This window comes from Equus przewalskii, chromosome 1, assembly GCF_037783145.1.
Source record: "Equus przewalskii isolate Varuska chromosome 1, EquPr2, whole genome shotgun sequence".
NCBI classification, from domain to species: domain Eukaryota; kingdom Metazoa; phylum Chordata; class Mammalia; order Perissodactyla; family Equidae; genus Equus; species Equus przewalskii.
In genome coordinates, this window is record NC_091831.1 from 147,409,600 (window position 1) to 147,428,472 (window position 18,873).

The following is an 18,873-nucleotide window of genomic DNA, read 5'->3' on the forward strand; positions in this document are numbered from 1 at the left end:
AGATTATCTAAGCAAGAATATGGGCAAAATCAATGTAGTACACATCAATTAATTCAAAGAATTACACTTTTTTTTTGGCAGTACGTAATCAATGCAACAAATAAATAAGACATATACCAGCCACTCTGAGACACACTTAAAAAGCTTTAAGTGCCATAGATAAACTCGTTCAGCGAACATTTGCCAAGCACCTACAATCTGTCAGACACATTTTGTTGAGCACAGGGATTACCAAAGTAAATAAAGCACAGTCCCTACATTCAAGGAATGTAGACAATACAGACATAGTGCAGACCAGTGCAGGAGACAAGTAGACAATACAGGTATATCTCATTTTATTGCACTTTGCTTTACTGTGCTTCACAGATACTGGTTTTTTTTTTCACAAATTCAAAGTTTGTGGCAACCTTGTGTCGAGCAACTCTACTGGCACCATTTTTCTCACAGCATGTCTGTCTCACATTTTGGTGATTCTCACAATATTTCAAACTTGGTCATTATTATATTTGTTATGATGATCTGTGATCAGTGATCTTTGATGTTACTAGTTAATTATTTTGGGGCTCCATAAACCATGCACATACAAGACGGTGAACTTAACTGATAAATGTGTGTGTTCTGACTGCCATTCCCCTTGTCTCCCTCTCCTCAGGCCTCCCTATTCCCTGAGATACAAGAAGATTAAAATTAGGCCAATTAATGGCCTCTAGTGTTCAAGTGAAACAAAGAGTTGCACATCTCTCACTTTACATCAAAAGCTAGAAATGATTAACCTTAGTGAGGATGGCACGTCGACAGCCAACACAGGCCCAAAGCTAGGCCTCTTGCATCAAGTAATTAGCCAACTTGTGAATGCAAAGAAAAAGTTCTTGAAGGAAATTAAAAGTGCTATTCCAGTGAACATACAGATGATAAGAAAGCAAAATAGCCTTATTGCTGATATGAAGAAAGTTTTAGTGGTGTGGACAGATCAAAGTAGCCACAACATTCCCTTAAAACAAAAGCTAATCCAGAGCAAGGCCCTAACTCTCTTCAACTCTATGAAGGCTGAGAGAGGTGAGGAAGCTGCAGAAGAAAAGTGTGAAGCTAGCAGAGGTCAGTTCATGAGGTTCAAGAAAAGAAACTGCCTCTGTAAAAGTGTAAGATGAAGCAGCAAAAGTGCTGATGTAGAAGCTTCAGCACGTTTCCAGAAGATCTACCTAAGAAAATCAATGAAGGTGGCTACATTAAAAAACAAATTTTCAATGTAGACAAAACAGAAGAAGATGCCAGCTAAGACTTTCATAGCTAGAGAGGAGAAGTCAATGCCTGCCTTCAAAGTTCCAAAGGACAGACTGACTCACTTGTTAGGGGCTAATGCAGCTGGAGACTTTAAGTTGAAGCCAATGCTCATTTACAATTTCGAAAATCCTAGGGCCCTTAAGCATTATGCTAAATCTACTCTGCCTGTGGCTCTATAAATGGAACAACAAAGCCTGGATGACAGCACATCTGTTTACAACATGGTTTACTGAATATTTTAAGTCCACTGTTGAGACCTACTGCTCAGGAAAAAAAGGACTCCTTTCAAAATATTACTGCTCATGGACAGCGCATCTGGTTACCCAAGAGCTCTGATGGAGATAGATGTACAATGAGATTAATGTTCTCGTGCCCGCTAAGACAACATCCATTCGGCAAGCCCATTGATCAAGGAGTAATTTTGACTTCCAAGTCTTATTATTTAAGAAATACACTTTGTAAGGCTACAGCTGCCATAGACAGTGATTCCTCTGATGGATCTGGGCAAAGTCAATTGAAAACATTCTGGAAAAGATTCACCACTCTAGATGCCATTAAGAACATTCATGATTCACGGGAAGAGGTCAAAATATCAACCTTAACAGGAGTTCAGAAGAAACTGATTCCAACCCTCACGGATGACTTTGAGGAGATCAAAACTTCAGTAGAACAAGTAAGTGCAGATGTGGTAAAAACACCAAGAGAACTAGAATTAGAAGGGGAGCCTGAAGATGTGACTGAACTGCTGATGATAAAACTTTAAGAGCTTCATGCTTCTTATGGATGAGCAAAGAAAGTGGTTTCTTGAGATGGAATCTATTCCTGGTGAAGATGCTATGAAGACAGTTGAAATGACAGCAAAAGATTTAGAATATTACATAAACTTGGCTGACAAAGCAGTGACAGGGTTTGAGAGGCCTGACTCCAATTTTGAAAGAAGTTCTACTATGGGTAAAATGCTATCAAAGAGCATCACATGCCATACAGAAATTCATGAAAGGAAGAGTCAATCAATGCAGCAAACTTCATTGTTGTCTTATTTTAAGAAATTGCCACACTCAACCCAACCTTCAGCAACCATCACCCTGATCAGTCAGCAGCCATCAACATCAAGGCAAGACCCCTACCAGCAAAAAGATTACAGCTCAAGACTCAGATGATGGTTAGCATTTTTCAGGAATAAATTTCTCTTAATTATGTACATTGTTTTTTTAGACATGGTGCTTTTGCACACTTGATAGACTACAGTATAGTGTAAACAGAACTTTTATATACACTGGGAAACCAAATAATTTGTGACTCGCTTTATTGCAATATTTGCTTTATTGTGGTGGTCTGGAACCAAACCCGCAAAATCTCCAAGGTATGCCTATACAGCGTATTTAATTTAATACAGGCTACAACAAAGACATGTACATTAGAAGAACCCATAACATAATGTCTTCCATGAAACTGGTGCTTATTAGACTAACAGGAAAAAAAGAGATCTACTGGGAAAAGGGAATGTAGAGTGTGAAAGAAAAAAAAAGCTCTTGGAAATTGCAATCTGACAGATGCAATAAAAATTTCAGTAACTTAGAAGCTAAATCAAGGAAATCTTACATAAAGTAGAGCAAAAAGATAGGAAATAAAAGATTATATATGATAATCAATCCATCCAACTGTCAGGAGTTTAAAAAAAAAAAGAAAACAGAAAAATGAAAGTGAAAAAATTATCAGAGAAATAATACTAAAAATGTTCCTAGAACCAAAGAACATGAATTTCTTAATTGAAAAAGCATAACACAGGGGGCCAGCCCAGTGGCACAGTGGTTAAGCTCTCGCACTCTGCTTCAGTGGCCCAGGGTTCCCAGGTTTGGATCCCAGGCACAGACCTACACACCCCTCACCAAGCCATGCTGTGGCAGCATCCCACACACAAGAGAGAGGAAGACTGGCACATATTTTAGTTCAGGGACAATCTTCCTCAAGCAAAAAGAGAAACTTAACCCCATGGCCGAGCGGTTAAGTTCGTGCACTCCGCTGCAGGCGGCCCAGTGTTTCGTTGGTTCGAATCCTGGGCGCGGACATGGCACCGCTCATCAAACCACGCTGAGGCAGCATCCCACATGCCACAACTAGAAGGACCCACAACAAAGAAAATACAACTATGTACTGAGGGGCTTTGGGGAGAAAAAGGAAAAGAATAAAATCTTTAAAAAAAAAAAAAAAAAGAGGAAGATCGGCAATGGATGTTAGCTCAGGGCCAATCTTTCTCACAGAAAAAAAAAAGAAAGAAAGAAAGAAAAAACATAACACGATGAGAAAAACCATACCAAGGCTCATCACTGTGAAATTTCATAATATGAGGGATCAACAAAAGATCTTAAGAGCCCTCAAATGACCAGGAACCAAAATGGCATCAAACTTCTCAACAGAAATGGTACAAACTTCCAGTTATAAGATAAAGAGGTACTAGGGATATAATGGAGAACACGATAACTATCGTTAACAACTGCTGTATGGTATAAAGGAAAATTGTTAAGACAGTAAACCCTAAGTTCTCATCACAAGGAGGAAATTTTTTTCTTTTTATTGTATCTATATGAGAAGATGGATGTTAGCTGAACCTACCACAATAAACATTTCACAATATATGTAAATCAAACCATCATGCTGTACACCCTGAACTCATACAGTAATGTATATCAATTATTTCTCAATAAACCTGAAAAAACAAACTTCTCAATGAGGAAGTAGAACACAACGGCACATTTTCAACATAGAACTCTATGCCAAATCAAATAATTTATAAAGTATGAGGGCATAATAAAGCTATTTTTCAACACACAAGAAGAAAATTAGGGGTTAGGAGGGGGTGAAGCAGGGGACTACTATTTTCATCAAAAGCGATTTTATTTAAACATTCTAAAATTCTATGTCCCATACATCCTTTCTTAGGAAACTACTGAAATATGTACTTGACAAAAAAAGAGAAAACAAACCAAGACAGATAGCTTAAGATACAGGAAGCAGGAGGACCTACATAAGAGAAAGGTAAATGTACAGACAGCCAGATGACAGCAAAGCGAAATCCCAAGAAGGCAGGTCTTAAGAGACCCACCAGTTTGAGTGGTAAAGGAGGATAAAGAACGACTAAGGGTAGTATCCAGAGGAGACAAAAAAAAAAGTTTACGTTCATTAGATGAATGTATCTGAGGGTGTGAATGAACTAAGAGATTTCAGGCTTAACTGAAGAATTTGAGAAGAATTAGTACCAGCTACATAGAAAACTAAGGAAAAGAAAAAACATGGCAACAATTAACTACTGAAAAAGTTATACAAGAAAATGTAATTATGGTATACTACTTGGCTCAGCAGTATAGCATATATCATAACATTAAAGAACGGACGCTTTTTCTGTGTAACTATACTAACAAGATTCGAGAAGAGTAACAGCTGAAAGACCTGGATAACATAAAACTGATAATTAGCTGGCATTAAGCATATGATTTAGACAGAGACAAATATCACGAGAAATGATTAAAAATGGAAAAACAAATCTCCTCTAACAAGGAAATTAGAAGGTGAAGAGGAGTGAAGCAAGGGAGTACTATTTTTCATCATGTAGTTTTATTTAAACTTTTGAAATTACATATATGTACCATTTGCCTGGTCTTCTCTAGCGTTCCACGCACAGAGCTTCTAAAACCCTTGGAAATTCATGAGTGATACCAGTGTCTTTGTCATTCATGATGGGGGCTGAGCACTAGAAAGACCAACTCTGTGATCAGAGGATTGGGACTTTACAGCCACCTGACCTCCAGGGAGGGGAAGGAGGAAGCTGGAGACTGAGTTCAATCCCCTGGCCAACGATTTAATCAATCACACCCACTTGACTAAAGCTCTGGACACCAAGAACAGACCCTCACATATATTATCAGCTGAGCAATCCCAACGGGCAATAAGTATATGAAAAGGCGTTCAACTTTAACACAAATTAAAACCACAATGCTCCCAATTTCATCACCTCAATGCAACATAGTACTGGAAGTTCTAGCTAGCGCAATCAGACCAAGAAAAAGAAAGAAATATGCATTCAAATTGGAAAGGAAGAAGTAAATTCAAAGATGATGTGATTTTATACGAAGAAAACTCTAAAGAACACACACACACACAAAAAAAAACCTGTCAGTTAATAAACAAATTCAGCAAAGCTGTAGGGTACAAAATCAACATACAAGAATCAGCTATAGGGGCCGGCCCTGTGGCCCAGTGGTTAAGTTCGCACGCTCCACTTTGGTGGCCCAGGGTTTCGCTGGTTCGGACCCCAGGCGAGGACATGGCACCACTTGTCAGGCCACGTTGAGGCAGCATCCCACATGCCACAACTAGAAGGACTCACAACTAAAAAGTACACAACTACGTACTGGGGGGATTTGGGGAGACAAACCAGGAAAAAAATAAGATTGGCAACAGTAGTTAGCTCAGGTGCCAATCTTTAAAAAAATAAATACACAGCTATATTTCTATGCAATGAAAAATATACAATATGAAACAGTAACTTCCTTTTCAAAAAAGAAATTAAGAAAATCGTTCAATTTACAATAGTGTCAAAAAGAATAAAATACATAGGAAAAGATTTAACTAAGAAGGCAAGACTCTTACATTGAAAACTATAAGTATTACCGGAAGAAATTAAAGAAGACCTAAATAAACTGAAAAACATCCCATGTTCATAGATTGGAAGACATAATATTGTTAAGGTAGCAACGCTACCCAAAGCAATATACAGATTCAGTGTAATCCTTATCAAAATCCCAACGGTGCTTTTTGCGGAAGTAAAAAAAATACTAAAATTCATATGGAATTTCAAGGGATCCTTGATAGCCAAAACGATCTTGAAAAATAAGAACAAAGTCGGTAGACTCACCCTCCTTGATTTCAAAATTTACTACAAAGTCACAGTAATCAAAACACTGTGGTACCAGTTTAAGAACACACGTATAGAATACACAATGGAAGAGAACTTGTTTTTCTCTTTTATTCTTATTCTTCTTGGCCACCAAATCTTACTGGTTCTACTTCTGTGGTATTTGAGATTTGCACCCTTCTTATTCTTACTACTGTTCCTGTTCAGGCTTCCATCACTTCATTCCTAAATTATCTGCCATTGTCTTTCTCTCTTCAGTCTCTCTTGCATAATGCCACCAAATTTATCTACCACTTTTTTCTTTGCCAAACATCTAAGAGGGGACCGGCCCAGTGGCACAGCAGTTAAGTTCACATACTCTGCTTCAGCAGCCCGGGGTTTGCTGATTCAGATCCCAGGTAAGGACCTAGGCACCGTTTATCAAGCCATGCTGTGGCAGGCATTCCACATATAACGTAGAGGAAGATGGGCACAGAAGTTAGCTCAGGGCCAATCTTCCTCAGGAAAAAAAAAGAGGAGGATTGATGGCAAATGTTAGCTCAGGGCTAATCTTCCTCAAAAAAGAAAAAAAGGTAAACAAAACATCTAAAGAGGCTCTCATTTCCTCTCTTTAATTATGTGACTTACTAAATTGAAATGTGATGCATATCACACACACATGCACACAGTACAGCTAGATGAATTTTCTTTTTTTTCTTTTTAAAGATTTTATCTTTCCTTTTCCTCCCCAAAGCCACCCGGTACATAGTTGTGTGTTTTTAGTTGTGGGTCCTTCTAGTTGTGGCATGTGAGATGCCACCTCAGCATGGCCTGATGAGCAGTGCTATGTCTGGGCCAAGGATTCGAAGCGATGAAACCCTAGGCCGCCGAAACAGAGTGCTCGAACTTAACCACTCAGCCATGGGGCCGGCCCCTAGATGAATTTTCGCGAATTGAACGCAAACATATAACCAGCATTCATATCACGAAAAGATACACCATTCCTCTGGACTCCCAAACTAAGCATTTGGAGACAAAGTTTGCATATAGCTAAATACCATTTTCACACATGAAGACAATGCTATTTCTTGAGGCATGTACTTCAAGTTGCGTTTTTCCTATCAGTGACAGAGATATTTATGCATTCATAAATCAGAACCATTTTCTTGATCTATTAAGATTAAAAGCTCAACCAGATATAACATCAAAAACTGCTGTCTAAATCAAAGAACATAACATATAACAAAGATAAATAATAAAAACATCTGTCTCTTTCAGTTAACAAACTCCCTCCTCACTCTGGCCTCCAAAGTAATTTAATTTTAAAAATAAGTTCTCCATGATCCAAGGACAGATTAAATTGCTTTTGGATGACAAGGATAAAAATATTGGTGGTGAAGTGTTTAAAATTTTTTTTAATTGTTGGGTAATCCAGATGATGAGACTGTAAGTTGGAGAATCAAGTATGACAGATGGCATCTACTAGCTGCAACTACAAAAAATGCCACAATAAAAAGCGTAAACTGAAAACCACTTCCCCACTTCATAGAAAAAAAGGGAAAACATGTACATTGCTTTAGTAGCATTCACTGTACCTGTCAACGCTTAGAAAAAACAAAGCACGAACTTGCCAATAGACAAGTCAAGGAGAACTCATCAGCATAGGGATTCCAAACTGAAACAGTAGCTATTAATGGGATATCAATTAAGTGAGAAAGGGAAGGTAAAGTAAAAGTATTGGGCTGGGATTTACTTCCACTGAACTTGGTTTCTAACATTCAAAATAAAGCAAGTTTCTGGTTCCCAGGTTCCACAAGTAAAGAGCTTGGAAATTGCCACTATGTCCTAACAAATAAAACACTAAATGGACTGAAAAATCAAGAACTCTTCTTGGATCCATGAGAGGTGAGAACACAGTGCAAAATGCTGAGAGAGGTGAATACAGGGGGGGATCGTGGCTTTACCAGGAGAGAGACTGACAAGTGGAAACCACTGCAGGAATCAGCGTCAGGGTAGGAAAACCCAACCTCTGACAAACTGCTGGAGGCTCAGTGTGGAGAAGTCTGACACTTAGAAGCTCCAGAGGATTCAGTCATGGGGGAGAAGGGAGCTCCCACACTTTTGTGAATTTTACCTCCAGGAATTAGAAAAGACTCTCACAGTAAATATGCCCTGAGAAAAATCCCTAGGAGGAGGGGGGGAGCACTCTGTTCTTCTCAACAAGGCCTGACCTCTGGAGAAACTAGTTAGCCAGAGGCTAACCTGCTGGGGTTTTATCAGAGCCTGACCTGAAGGAAGGGAAATGACCAACTCCAGCCCACTGTAGCCAATCCTGTCCCACGTCAAGCAGGGAGGGGAGAAATGAGAAGCAATTGTGAAGTTCACAGTCCAGAGGAACAGGCTCACCGAAAAACTGAGACCTAATTATAGGACTATAGAACACTTCCTCTCCCCCCACACTTACACCTTAACACCAAATTTACAGCAGTTAATTTTACCCAGTACATCATGTCCAGCTACTGAGAAAAAATTACAAAGCATACTAAAAGGCAAAAAACACAATTTGAAGACACAGGGCAAAGAACAAAACCAGACATGACAGGCATGTTGGAATTATCAGACTGGTAATTTAAAATAACTATGATTAATATCCTAAAGGTTCTAATGGATGAAGGAGAGAACATGCAAGAACAGATGGGAAACATAAGCAGAAAAGTGAAAATCCTAAGAAAGAACCAAAAAGGGATACTAAAGATCAAAAACATGGTAAAAGAAATGAAGAATGCCTTTGCTGGCTTATTAGTAGACTGGACACAGCTGTGAAAACAACCTCTGCATTTGAAGACATATCAACAGAAATTTTCAAAACTGAAAGGCAAAGAGAACAAACACTGAAAAGAACAGAAGAGAATATCCAAGGACTGTGGGACAACTACAAAAAGTGTAACATACACATAATGGGAATACCAGGAGAGGAAAGTAAGGAACAAAAGAACTATTTGAAAGAATAATGACTGAGAATTTCACCAAATTAATGTCAGACACCAAACCACCGATCCAGAAGCTCACAGACCACCAAGCAGGATAAATGCCCAAAAAACTACACAGTGATATTTTTAAACTACAGAAAATCAAAGATAAAGAAAAAATACTGAAAGAAGCCAGAGGAAAAAAAGACACCTTACTTATAGAGAAACAGAGATAAAAATCATATCCAACTTCTCAAAAACCAGAGAACCAAGAAGAGAGTAAAATATTTAAAGTTTTCAGAGAGTAAAACGTCAATCTAGAATTCTGTACCTTACAAAATTATCCTTCAAAACTGAAGGAGAAATAAAGATTTTCTCAAGCAAAAATTGAGGGAATTTGGTGCCAGTACATCTGACTTGCAAGAAATGTTAAAAAGAAGTTCTTCAACAAAAGGAAAATAATATAGGTCAGAAACTCAGATCTTCATAAAGAAAGAACAAAAAAGAAATAAATGAAGGTAAAATAAAAACTTTTATTTTTCTTATTCTTAGTGATCTAACAGGTAAGAGTCTGTTTGAAATCACAATTGCAACAATCTATTTGATTATATGTACTTATGTATATATTATATGTACATATGCTTATATGTAAGTGAAATGAATGACAGCAATGATACAAATGATAGGAAGAAGGAATTACAAAGTACCTGTGAAGCAGTATAGCGTTATTTGAAAGTGGACTTGAATACGTTGTAAATGTAGATTCAAACTCTAGAGCAATCACTAAAAAAAAAAAAGTACAACTGATATACTAAGAAAGGAGAGAAAACTGAATCATATAAAATGCTCAATCAAAACCACAAAAAGCAGAAAAAGAGTGGAAGACAAAAATAGTAGCAAGAAAAAAGGCAAGAGAAAACTCTAACAAATATGGTAGATATTAATCCAACTGTATCAATAATCACTTTGAATGTCAATAGTCTAAATGCACCGAGAGAGAGAGATTGTCAAAATGAATCAAAAAACAAGACCCAACTATATATTGTCAACAAGAACCCACTTTCAATATAAAGACACATAAACATTAAAAGTAAATGGATGGAGAAAAATATACCATGCTAACTCTAATCAAAAGAAAATACAAGTAGCTATCTTGATTTCAGAGAGAGCAGACTTCAAAGTAAAGACAGTTATCGGGGATAAAGAAGGGCATTACATAATGATAAAGAATCAATTCTTCAAGAAGACATAACAATCCTTAACACATGTGTCCAAGAATAGTGTGTCTAACTATGTGAAGCAAAAATTAATAGAACTGCAAGGAGAAATAGATAAATCTATTATTATAGGTAGACTTCAACATCCTCTATCAGAAACAGATCCAGAAGACAGAAAATCTGTTAAGGACATAGTTGTCAATAACACTATCAATCAACTGAAAATAATTGACATCTACAGACTAACCAAAAACAGCAGAATACACATTCTTCTTATGCTCATATGAAAGATTCACCAAGAAAAATTACATTCTGGATGGACCATTAAACACATATTAATAAGTTTAAAAGGCTAGAAATCAAGAAATGTTTGCGCTCTGACTACAGTGGAATTAAACTAGAAATCATTAACAGAAAGGTGACTGGAAAATCCCAAAAGAAATGAAGACTAAACAACACACTTCTAAATAACACATGGGTCCAAGAAGAAGAGATCTTAAAAGAAATTTTAAAATAGCTGAACTAAATGAAAATGTAAATACAACTTATCAAAATTTGTAGCATGCAGAGAAGTAGCGCTTAGAGGGGTATTTATACCATTAAATGCATATATTAGAAAAGATGGAAAATCTAAAATCAATAATCTAAGTTTCCACTTTAGGAAACTAGAAAAAGAAAAGCAAATTAAAAAGCAGCAGAAAAGAAATAATATGAATCAGAGCCGAAATCAATGAAATTGAAAACAGAAAACTAAGAGACGAAAACAAAAGCTGTTATTTTGAAAAGATTAGTAAAATCAAGAAGCCTCTCGCCAGGCTACCTAAGAAAAAGAGAGGACACAAATTACTACTATCAGAAATGAAAGAGAGGACATCACTACAGATCCCAAGGACATGAAAAGGATAATAAAGGAATACTATGAACAATTCTATGTCCACGAATTTGATAAACCAGATGAAATGGACCAATTTCTTGAAAAATAATATGCTAAAACTCACACAAGAAGAACTAATAATCAGAATAGGCCAACATCTATTAAAGAAATTGAATCAATAACTAACAACCTTCCAAAAGAGAAAGCCCCAGGTCAAGATGAGTTCACTGATGAATTTTCCCAAACATTTAAAGAGGATAGTATACCAATTCCCTACAATCTCTTTCAAAAGACAGAAGCTGAGAAAATACTTCCAATTCATTCTATGAGGCCAGGATTACCCTAATACCAAAAACAGACAGATATTATAAGAAAAGAAAATAACAGACCATCATCTCTCCTGACCATAGATGCAAAAATCATCAACAAAATAATAGTGAATCGAATTCAACAAGGTATAAAATGAATCTCACACTATGACCAAGTAGGATTTATCCAACATACGTAAGGCTGGTTCAACATTCAAATGTCAATTAATGTAATCCATCATATCAAAAGACTAAGAAAAAAATCACATGATCATATCAACAGATTCAGAAAATACATGGCAAAATCCAACACTCACTCATGATAAAAACTCTCAGTAAACTAGGAATGGAGGGGAAGTTCCTCACCTTGATTAACAATATCTACAAAAAGCCTAAAGCTAACATAATATTTAGTGGTGAGAAACTAGAAGCTTTCCCACCAAGACCAGGAACAAAGCAAAGCAGTCTCCTCTCACCACTCCTTTTCAACATCATACTAGAAGTCCTAGCTAATGCAGTAAGACAAGAAAAGGAAACAAAAATAATACAGACTGGAGAAAGAAACAATAAAACTGTCTTTGTTCACAAATGACATGATCATCTAGGTAAAAAATCCATAAGAATCAACAAAAAAACTTCGGAACTAATAAGCAATTATAGCAAGGTTGCGAGATACAAGCTAATATACAAAAGTCAATCACTTTCTATATACCAGCAATCTACAAGTGAAGAAGTTAAGAACACAATGCCATTTACATTACCACCCAAAAAAAATAAAATACTTAGGTATAAATCTAATAAAATATGTACAAGATTTGTATGAGGAAAAATCACAAAACTGATGAAAGAAATTAAAGAACCAAATAAACGGATAGATATTCCATGTTCATGGACGGGAAGACTCAATGCAGTCAAGATGTCAGTTCTTCCCTATTTGATCTACAGATTTAATGGAACCACAATCAAACTCCCAGAAAGGTATTCTATGGGTATCAATAAACTGATTCTAAAGTTTATATGGAAAATAAAAAGACCAAAAATAGCCAACACAATATTGAAGGAGAAGAATAAAGTTAGAGGGCTGACACAACCCAACTTCAAGACTTACTATTAAGCTACAGTAATCAAAACAGTGTGGTATTGGTGAAAGAACAGACAAAGAGGTTAATGGAAGAGACTAGAGTTCAGAAACAGACCCACATAAATAGAATCAACTGATCTTCAACAAAAGAACAAAGACAATACAATGAAGTAAAGACAGTCTTCTCAGGGCTGGCCCCGTGGCCGAGTGGTTAAGTTCGCGCACTCTGCTGCACGCGGCCCAGTGTTTCGTTGGTTCGAATCCTGGGCGCGGACATGGCACTGCTCATCAAACCGCGCTGAGGCAGCGTCCCACATGCCACCACTAGAAGGACCCACAACCAAGAATATACAACTATGTACCGGGGGGCTTTGGGGAGAAAAAGGAAAAAAAAAAAAAAAACTGTTAAAAAAAAAAAAAAAAGATACTCTTCTCAATAAATGGTGCTGGAACAGCCAGACGTCCACATGCAAAAAAATGAATCCAGACACACACCTTCCACTATTCACAAAAATTAATTCAAAATGAATTATAAACCAAAATGCAAAACACAAACTATAAGACTCCTAAAAGATAACACAGGAGAAAACCTACATGACTTTGCATATGACAATGACTTTTTAGCTACAACACCAAAGACATGATCCATGAAAGCAATAATTCATAGGCTGAACTTCATTAAAATAAAAAACTTCTGCTCTGTGAAAGACGTCATGAGAACAGGACAACAAGCCACAGACTGGGAGAAAATATTTGCAAAAGACATATCTGATAAAGGACTATTATCCAAAATATACAAAGAACCCATTAAACTTAATAAGAAAACAATCTGATTAAAAATTGGGCCACAGACCTATCAGACACCTCACCAAAGAAGATATACAGATGGCAAATAAGTGTATGAAAAGATGCTCCACATCATGGGTCATCAGGGAAATGCAAATTAAAACGAGATACCACTAGACACCTATCAAAATGGCCAAAATCCAGAAAACTGACAACACCAAATGCTGACAGGGATGTAAAGCAACAGGAAGTCATTCATTGCTGATGGTAATACAAAATGGTACAGCCACTTCAGAAGACACTTTGGCAGTTTCTTACAAATCTAAACATACTCTTACCACGCAATCTAGCAATCATGCTCCTTGGTATCTACTGAAATGAACTGAAAACTTGGACGTGAATGTTTACAGCAGCTTTACTCATAATTACCAAAATTTGGAAGCAACCAAGATGTCCTTCAGTAGGTGAATCAACTAACTGGTACATCTGGACAATTGAATATTATTCAGCACTAAAAAGAAACATGCTATCAAGCCACAAAAAGACATGAAGGAACCTTAAATACATGTTACTAAGTGAAAGAAGCCAATCTGAAAAGGCTCTATATTGTATGATTCCAACTATATGACATTCTGGAAAAGGCAAAGCTATGGAAACAATGAGAAGATCACAGGTTGCCAGAGGTTAGGCAGGAAGTGGAGGATTAACAGGCAGAGCACAGAAGATTTTTAGAGCAATGGAAATACTCTGTATGATTCTCTAATGGTGGATATGCATCATTATACATTTGTCCAAATTCATGGGATGTACAACACCAAGAGTGAACCCTAATGTAACCTATGGACTTTGGGTGATTATGAGGTGTCAATGTAGGTTCATCAATTATAACAAATATACTACTCTGGTAGGGGATGTCGATAATTGGGGAGGCTATGCATGTGTGCAGACAGGGGGTATACGAGAAATCTCTGTACCTTGCTCTCAATTTTGCTGTGAACCTAACTCAAAAAAAAAATCTTTGATAAAAAAAATTTTTAAATAATTAATATAAGTTCAAATAAAAAATGCACAACAATATATCATGCTGTTTTAACAGATAACAATCTTCAGCCTGCTTTTCAGTCAGGTAATTTATGGATTAAGATGTCCACAGAGCAGTAAATTCTTAAGTATTAGATATAAATAAGTTTACTGTGAATCCCTTTTGTGCCTCATTTAGGTTAAGTTTTGTTTCAGTTATAATTTAGGGGTCATTTCTTTTCCCTTCCTCAATTAATCGAGTTGTCTATATATATTACCAAGAAACACACATGCATAATTAACAAAATTCTAAATGTAAATGAATGAAAGATCGCCATTCTGTTAAGTCATCTAATTTGCCTACGATTCTGGCTCCTGAACTCAGTTGATGTTCATTACAGAAAAACGAACTGTCACTTCATAGAATGTAAAAGCAATTGTGGTATATTTTATATTGTCTTACATTTACCAATATCTAAAGTCAGCAGTCCACCTAACCGATATGTTAAGTCCAAAATCTTCTTTTTATCTCTAAGAACAGAAAGATTGTTACTTACCTTTCAGAAACCTCTTGCTTCAGCTGAGGAACTTCACCAAGTGCTGAATCAATATCCATGAAACCAAGAAAGTCTCGTTTTACATTAAGGGAAGGCTTCTCCAAACCCTTGCCTGATGTTTCATGACCTCTCGATAAAGCATCCGAATCAGTTAGCTGTATATCTGACCCCTCACCTTCTGTAAGACGGACTCGTTGACCAGGAGAACTGGGAACACTATTCCCTTCTTGATCAGAGCTGTTCTTTTGTTTTCCATCTCTCTGGGGCTTACTATTCAGTCCATCATCCCGGAAGCCTTTAGCAAACGGATTGTAATCTATTTTCAGCTGGGTAATCTGAATGTTCTGATAAGCTGTTACCGCAAAAAATTCCGTCTGTGGGAACGTAAAAGTGTGGACACCAGGGCCATTTAATTGTATCACTTCAGTAGCCTTTTCTGCAGGCACCAAATGAAGCCTTGGCAGATATCGATGCATAGAGTGCAAGATGATATGCCCTTCTTGGTCCAGTGTATTGTTGGTAAGTTTGAGTTTATAGAAAGATACTGGTTGATGCATCCAATAATGACCTGTGGAAGGAGATTCTGGATGAATAAAAACCCTCCCCAAAACATGGGGCTCAGCCTTCCCACTAGGTTCCCACCAGCGACCATTCCATTTATAACGATGGTTATCCACAGGAGATATATCCATGACAAGGATATATTTCATATTTGAATCTAAACCTGTTATCCAATAACGACAGTAAGGAAACATGCGTCTTCCCTGCTTGGTCAGAATCATCTCTGTGCTTCGATGATAGAACTCATTCCACATACTATTGTTATCCAAGGTGACAGTGATTCCTCCTACAGTACAATCAGCTGGAAGGCAAATCTTCCCTTTAGATTTTCCTGGTGATGACACACTACTAGCCAAAGCACAGGCATCTCGATTAGTAACCAAAATTCCTTGATCAGTTTTGCCATTTCCTGGCTGTTTTAGGATGACAAAGAAGGTAGGTGCTGTTCCTGCCACTGTCCCACCATCTTGATTAGCCAATATAATCTGCTGTTTCTCCTCCATGATTCCAGTGGGAAACTCAGGAGTAAGATAACTGTAGTCACCACATAGTCACAATGGCCTCACTAGCCTAAAAAAACAAACAAAAGAACAAAAAACAAAACTCCTTTAATCAATTGAATATTTACTTTGTTAACAAAAATACAAGAATATATTACCCCCAAAATATATGCTTAAATTCTCCTAAGACTTTTTGCTTCTACCTTTTTCTCAATCACTGTACGGATATTCATTCTGAAATTTTTAATTATGTTTTTCCAGTTAATCTAATTAAATTACTCATATCCCAGCCCTCCAATAACTCACTGTAGATACTATACACTTGTTTTAGAAAAACTATATAAAAGTATACAAACTTAAGGAGATTACATTGGAAGGTTATGTGCATTTAAAAAGGACCCTCACACTTTATGAATTAATTTGCTAGAGGATTTCGTTACACAGCAAGTTCTCCTGGGATGAATAAAAATAAATAAATTTCCATGTTACCACTGTACAGAATTAGCTCTTTATAATGGTTTTGGCATGGATTCATAAATAAGTAAAATGCTATCTTAACTTGTTAACACATATATTTAAAGAAACCATGACAAATCACTGCAACTTACTGGAAAAGAAACAGTCAGCTCTACACTTCAGATCTCTCATTGAAAGAAATTTCAGAAGAATCAAACATTTCAATCCTCCCTACGCAATGTCTCACCATATTTCTTTTAATTCTTAAAGAAATCCTGAGAAAAGCTTTTTGATAATAAGTAGGACACAAAACCTAGAAGCCAATAAGACAAAAACATTTTTGATAAATTCACCATCATCTAAATTTTTTACATCTGACAGAAATCATTCAAGCAAAATCAAAAAAAAAAATGACTAACTGGGAAAAAGTACTTGCAACTTCTATCACAAAGAACTCAATTCCCTAACATAAAAAGTGTTCCTACAGGGGCCAGCCCCATGGCCAAGTGGGTAAGTTTGTGTGCTCTGCTTCCGGGGCCCAGGGTTTCACTGGTTCTGATCCTGGGCGTGGACATGACACCGTTCACCAAGCCATGCTGAGGCGGCATCCCACATGCCACAACTGGAAGGACCCACAACTAAAAATATACAACTGTGTATCGGGGGACTTTGGGGAGAAAAAGGAAAAATAAAATCTTTAAAAAAAAAAGTGTGCCTATAAATCAATAAGACCAAAAACCAAATATAAATATGGGCAAAGGATAGAAAAAGCAAATGTCTATGAAAATGTACAGTCTCAGAATAGGAAAAAATGCAAATTAAAACCATTCTGAGATATTGTTTTTACCCTATCAAATGGCAAAAATCAGAGTTTCGTAGAGGTTGTTGGAAAGGGTGTAGGTCAAACGGCATTCTTATCTAACCAGTACCTGAGAGGGTAAGATGACAGAATCTCTATGACACAGGGCAACATAAAAATATCAAAAGTACAAATGCATATATCCTACGAAACAGCAGTTCTTCCAGGACTTTATCTTAAATATACACAAGAGTGCGCATGCACACACATCCATGATAAACGATATGTACAAGATTATTCCCTGCATTTCCATTCATAACAGCAAAAGCCTGGGGGGAAAATGTCCATCAACAGAGGCTGGTTAAATAAATGGTGGTAAATCCATAGAGTGGAATATTCTGCAGCTATAAAACAGAATGTATAAACTTTATAGACCCACTCAAAATTATTTACAACATATATTAAGGACAAAATGTTCAAATGAGTTATAGATTATGCTATAGTTCTTTACATAGTTAAAAAAACAAACGTCAAAGAAAGAAAAGAATACGTATGTATTTGCGTGACATAGACTATCTGTAAATATAGAAGAGGACCTAGTACCATTGGCTATATCAAGGGAAAATAGAGTGGCTGGGAAAACACATTCTCTGAGATTTTCTAAATTTTGTATCTTGTGAACATACAACGTATTCAAAAAATAAAGTTAAGGCCCCATGACCTACTGGTTAAGTTCAGCACACTGCTTCAGCAGCCTGGGTTCAGATCCCAGTTACAGACCTATACCACTCATTGGTGGCTGTTCTGTGGCAGTGACTCACTATAAAAAAGATGACTGGCACAGATGTTAGCTCAGGGCTAATCTTCCTCAGCAAACAAATAAATAAAGTTAAAATAAATTAATTAATTCTTAAAAGTTATAATAAAAACACCACGTATGTTGTATGATTCCATTTATATGAAATGTCCAGAACAGACAAATCTATAGAGACAGAAGGTAGATTAGTGGTTGCCAGGGTAGGAGGAGAGGGATATTTGGGACAATTGCTAATGGGTATGGGGTTTCTTTGGGGGTGACAGACATGTTCAAGAACTAAAAACCACTAAAGTGTATCCTCTAAAATGGTCCATTTTATGTTATGTGAATTATATACCCCATTAAAAGTTATAAAGAAACCTGCGATTGTTAAATTCAACTGAACTGACGTGTTAAATTACCTAATATTCTACAAGATACAGAGCTATCTCCTCCAAATAGCTTTTATACAAAAAAGATGCTACATCACTACTCCTATGTAAGTGGGTCAGTAATTTTGATTAATCAAATTCAGCCACGTATTGCTGCTCCTCATTTTAATTAAAAAGTCTAATTTTACCTTTCATCAGAGCTACTGACAAGTAGCAAAAGCATCTGAATTTTACCTCTTCTTTCAGAACTGGCCACACGACAAAATAAGAAAATTGTTTTAAAAGCTCCAAAACTTGGGGCCGGCCCCGTGGCCGAGTGGTTAAGTTTGCGCACTCCGCTGCAGGCAGCCCAGTGTTTCACGGGTTCGAATCCTGGGCGCAGACA

At 36.9% G+C, this 18,873-nt stretch overlaps 1 protein-coding gene across 39 annotated transcripts in view; it reads right to left on the reverse strand.

Moving 5' to 3' along the window:
* MGA (MAX dimerization protein MGA) overlaps positions 1-18,873 on the reverse strand; it is a 151,222-nt gene that overhangs the window by 68,288 nt on the left and 64,061 nt on the right. For 38 of the 39 annotated variants that reach the window (XR_011529450.1, XR_011529449.1, XR_011529452.1 and 35 more), the window contains one exon: positions 14,985-16,115. Coding sequence is in view for 30 of the 39 variants with exons in the window: in XM_070583472.1 (XP_070439573.1) it covers positions 14,985-16,048 (1,064 nt within the window). In the remaining 9 variants the exon portion in view is untranslated. Of the gene's footprint in view, positions 1-14,984; positions 16,116-16,653; positions 16,815-18,873 lie in introns of those variants that run through there. The other variant, XM_070583503.1, reaches the window with a different exon arrangement.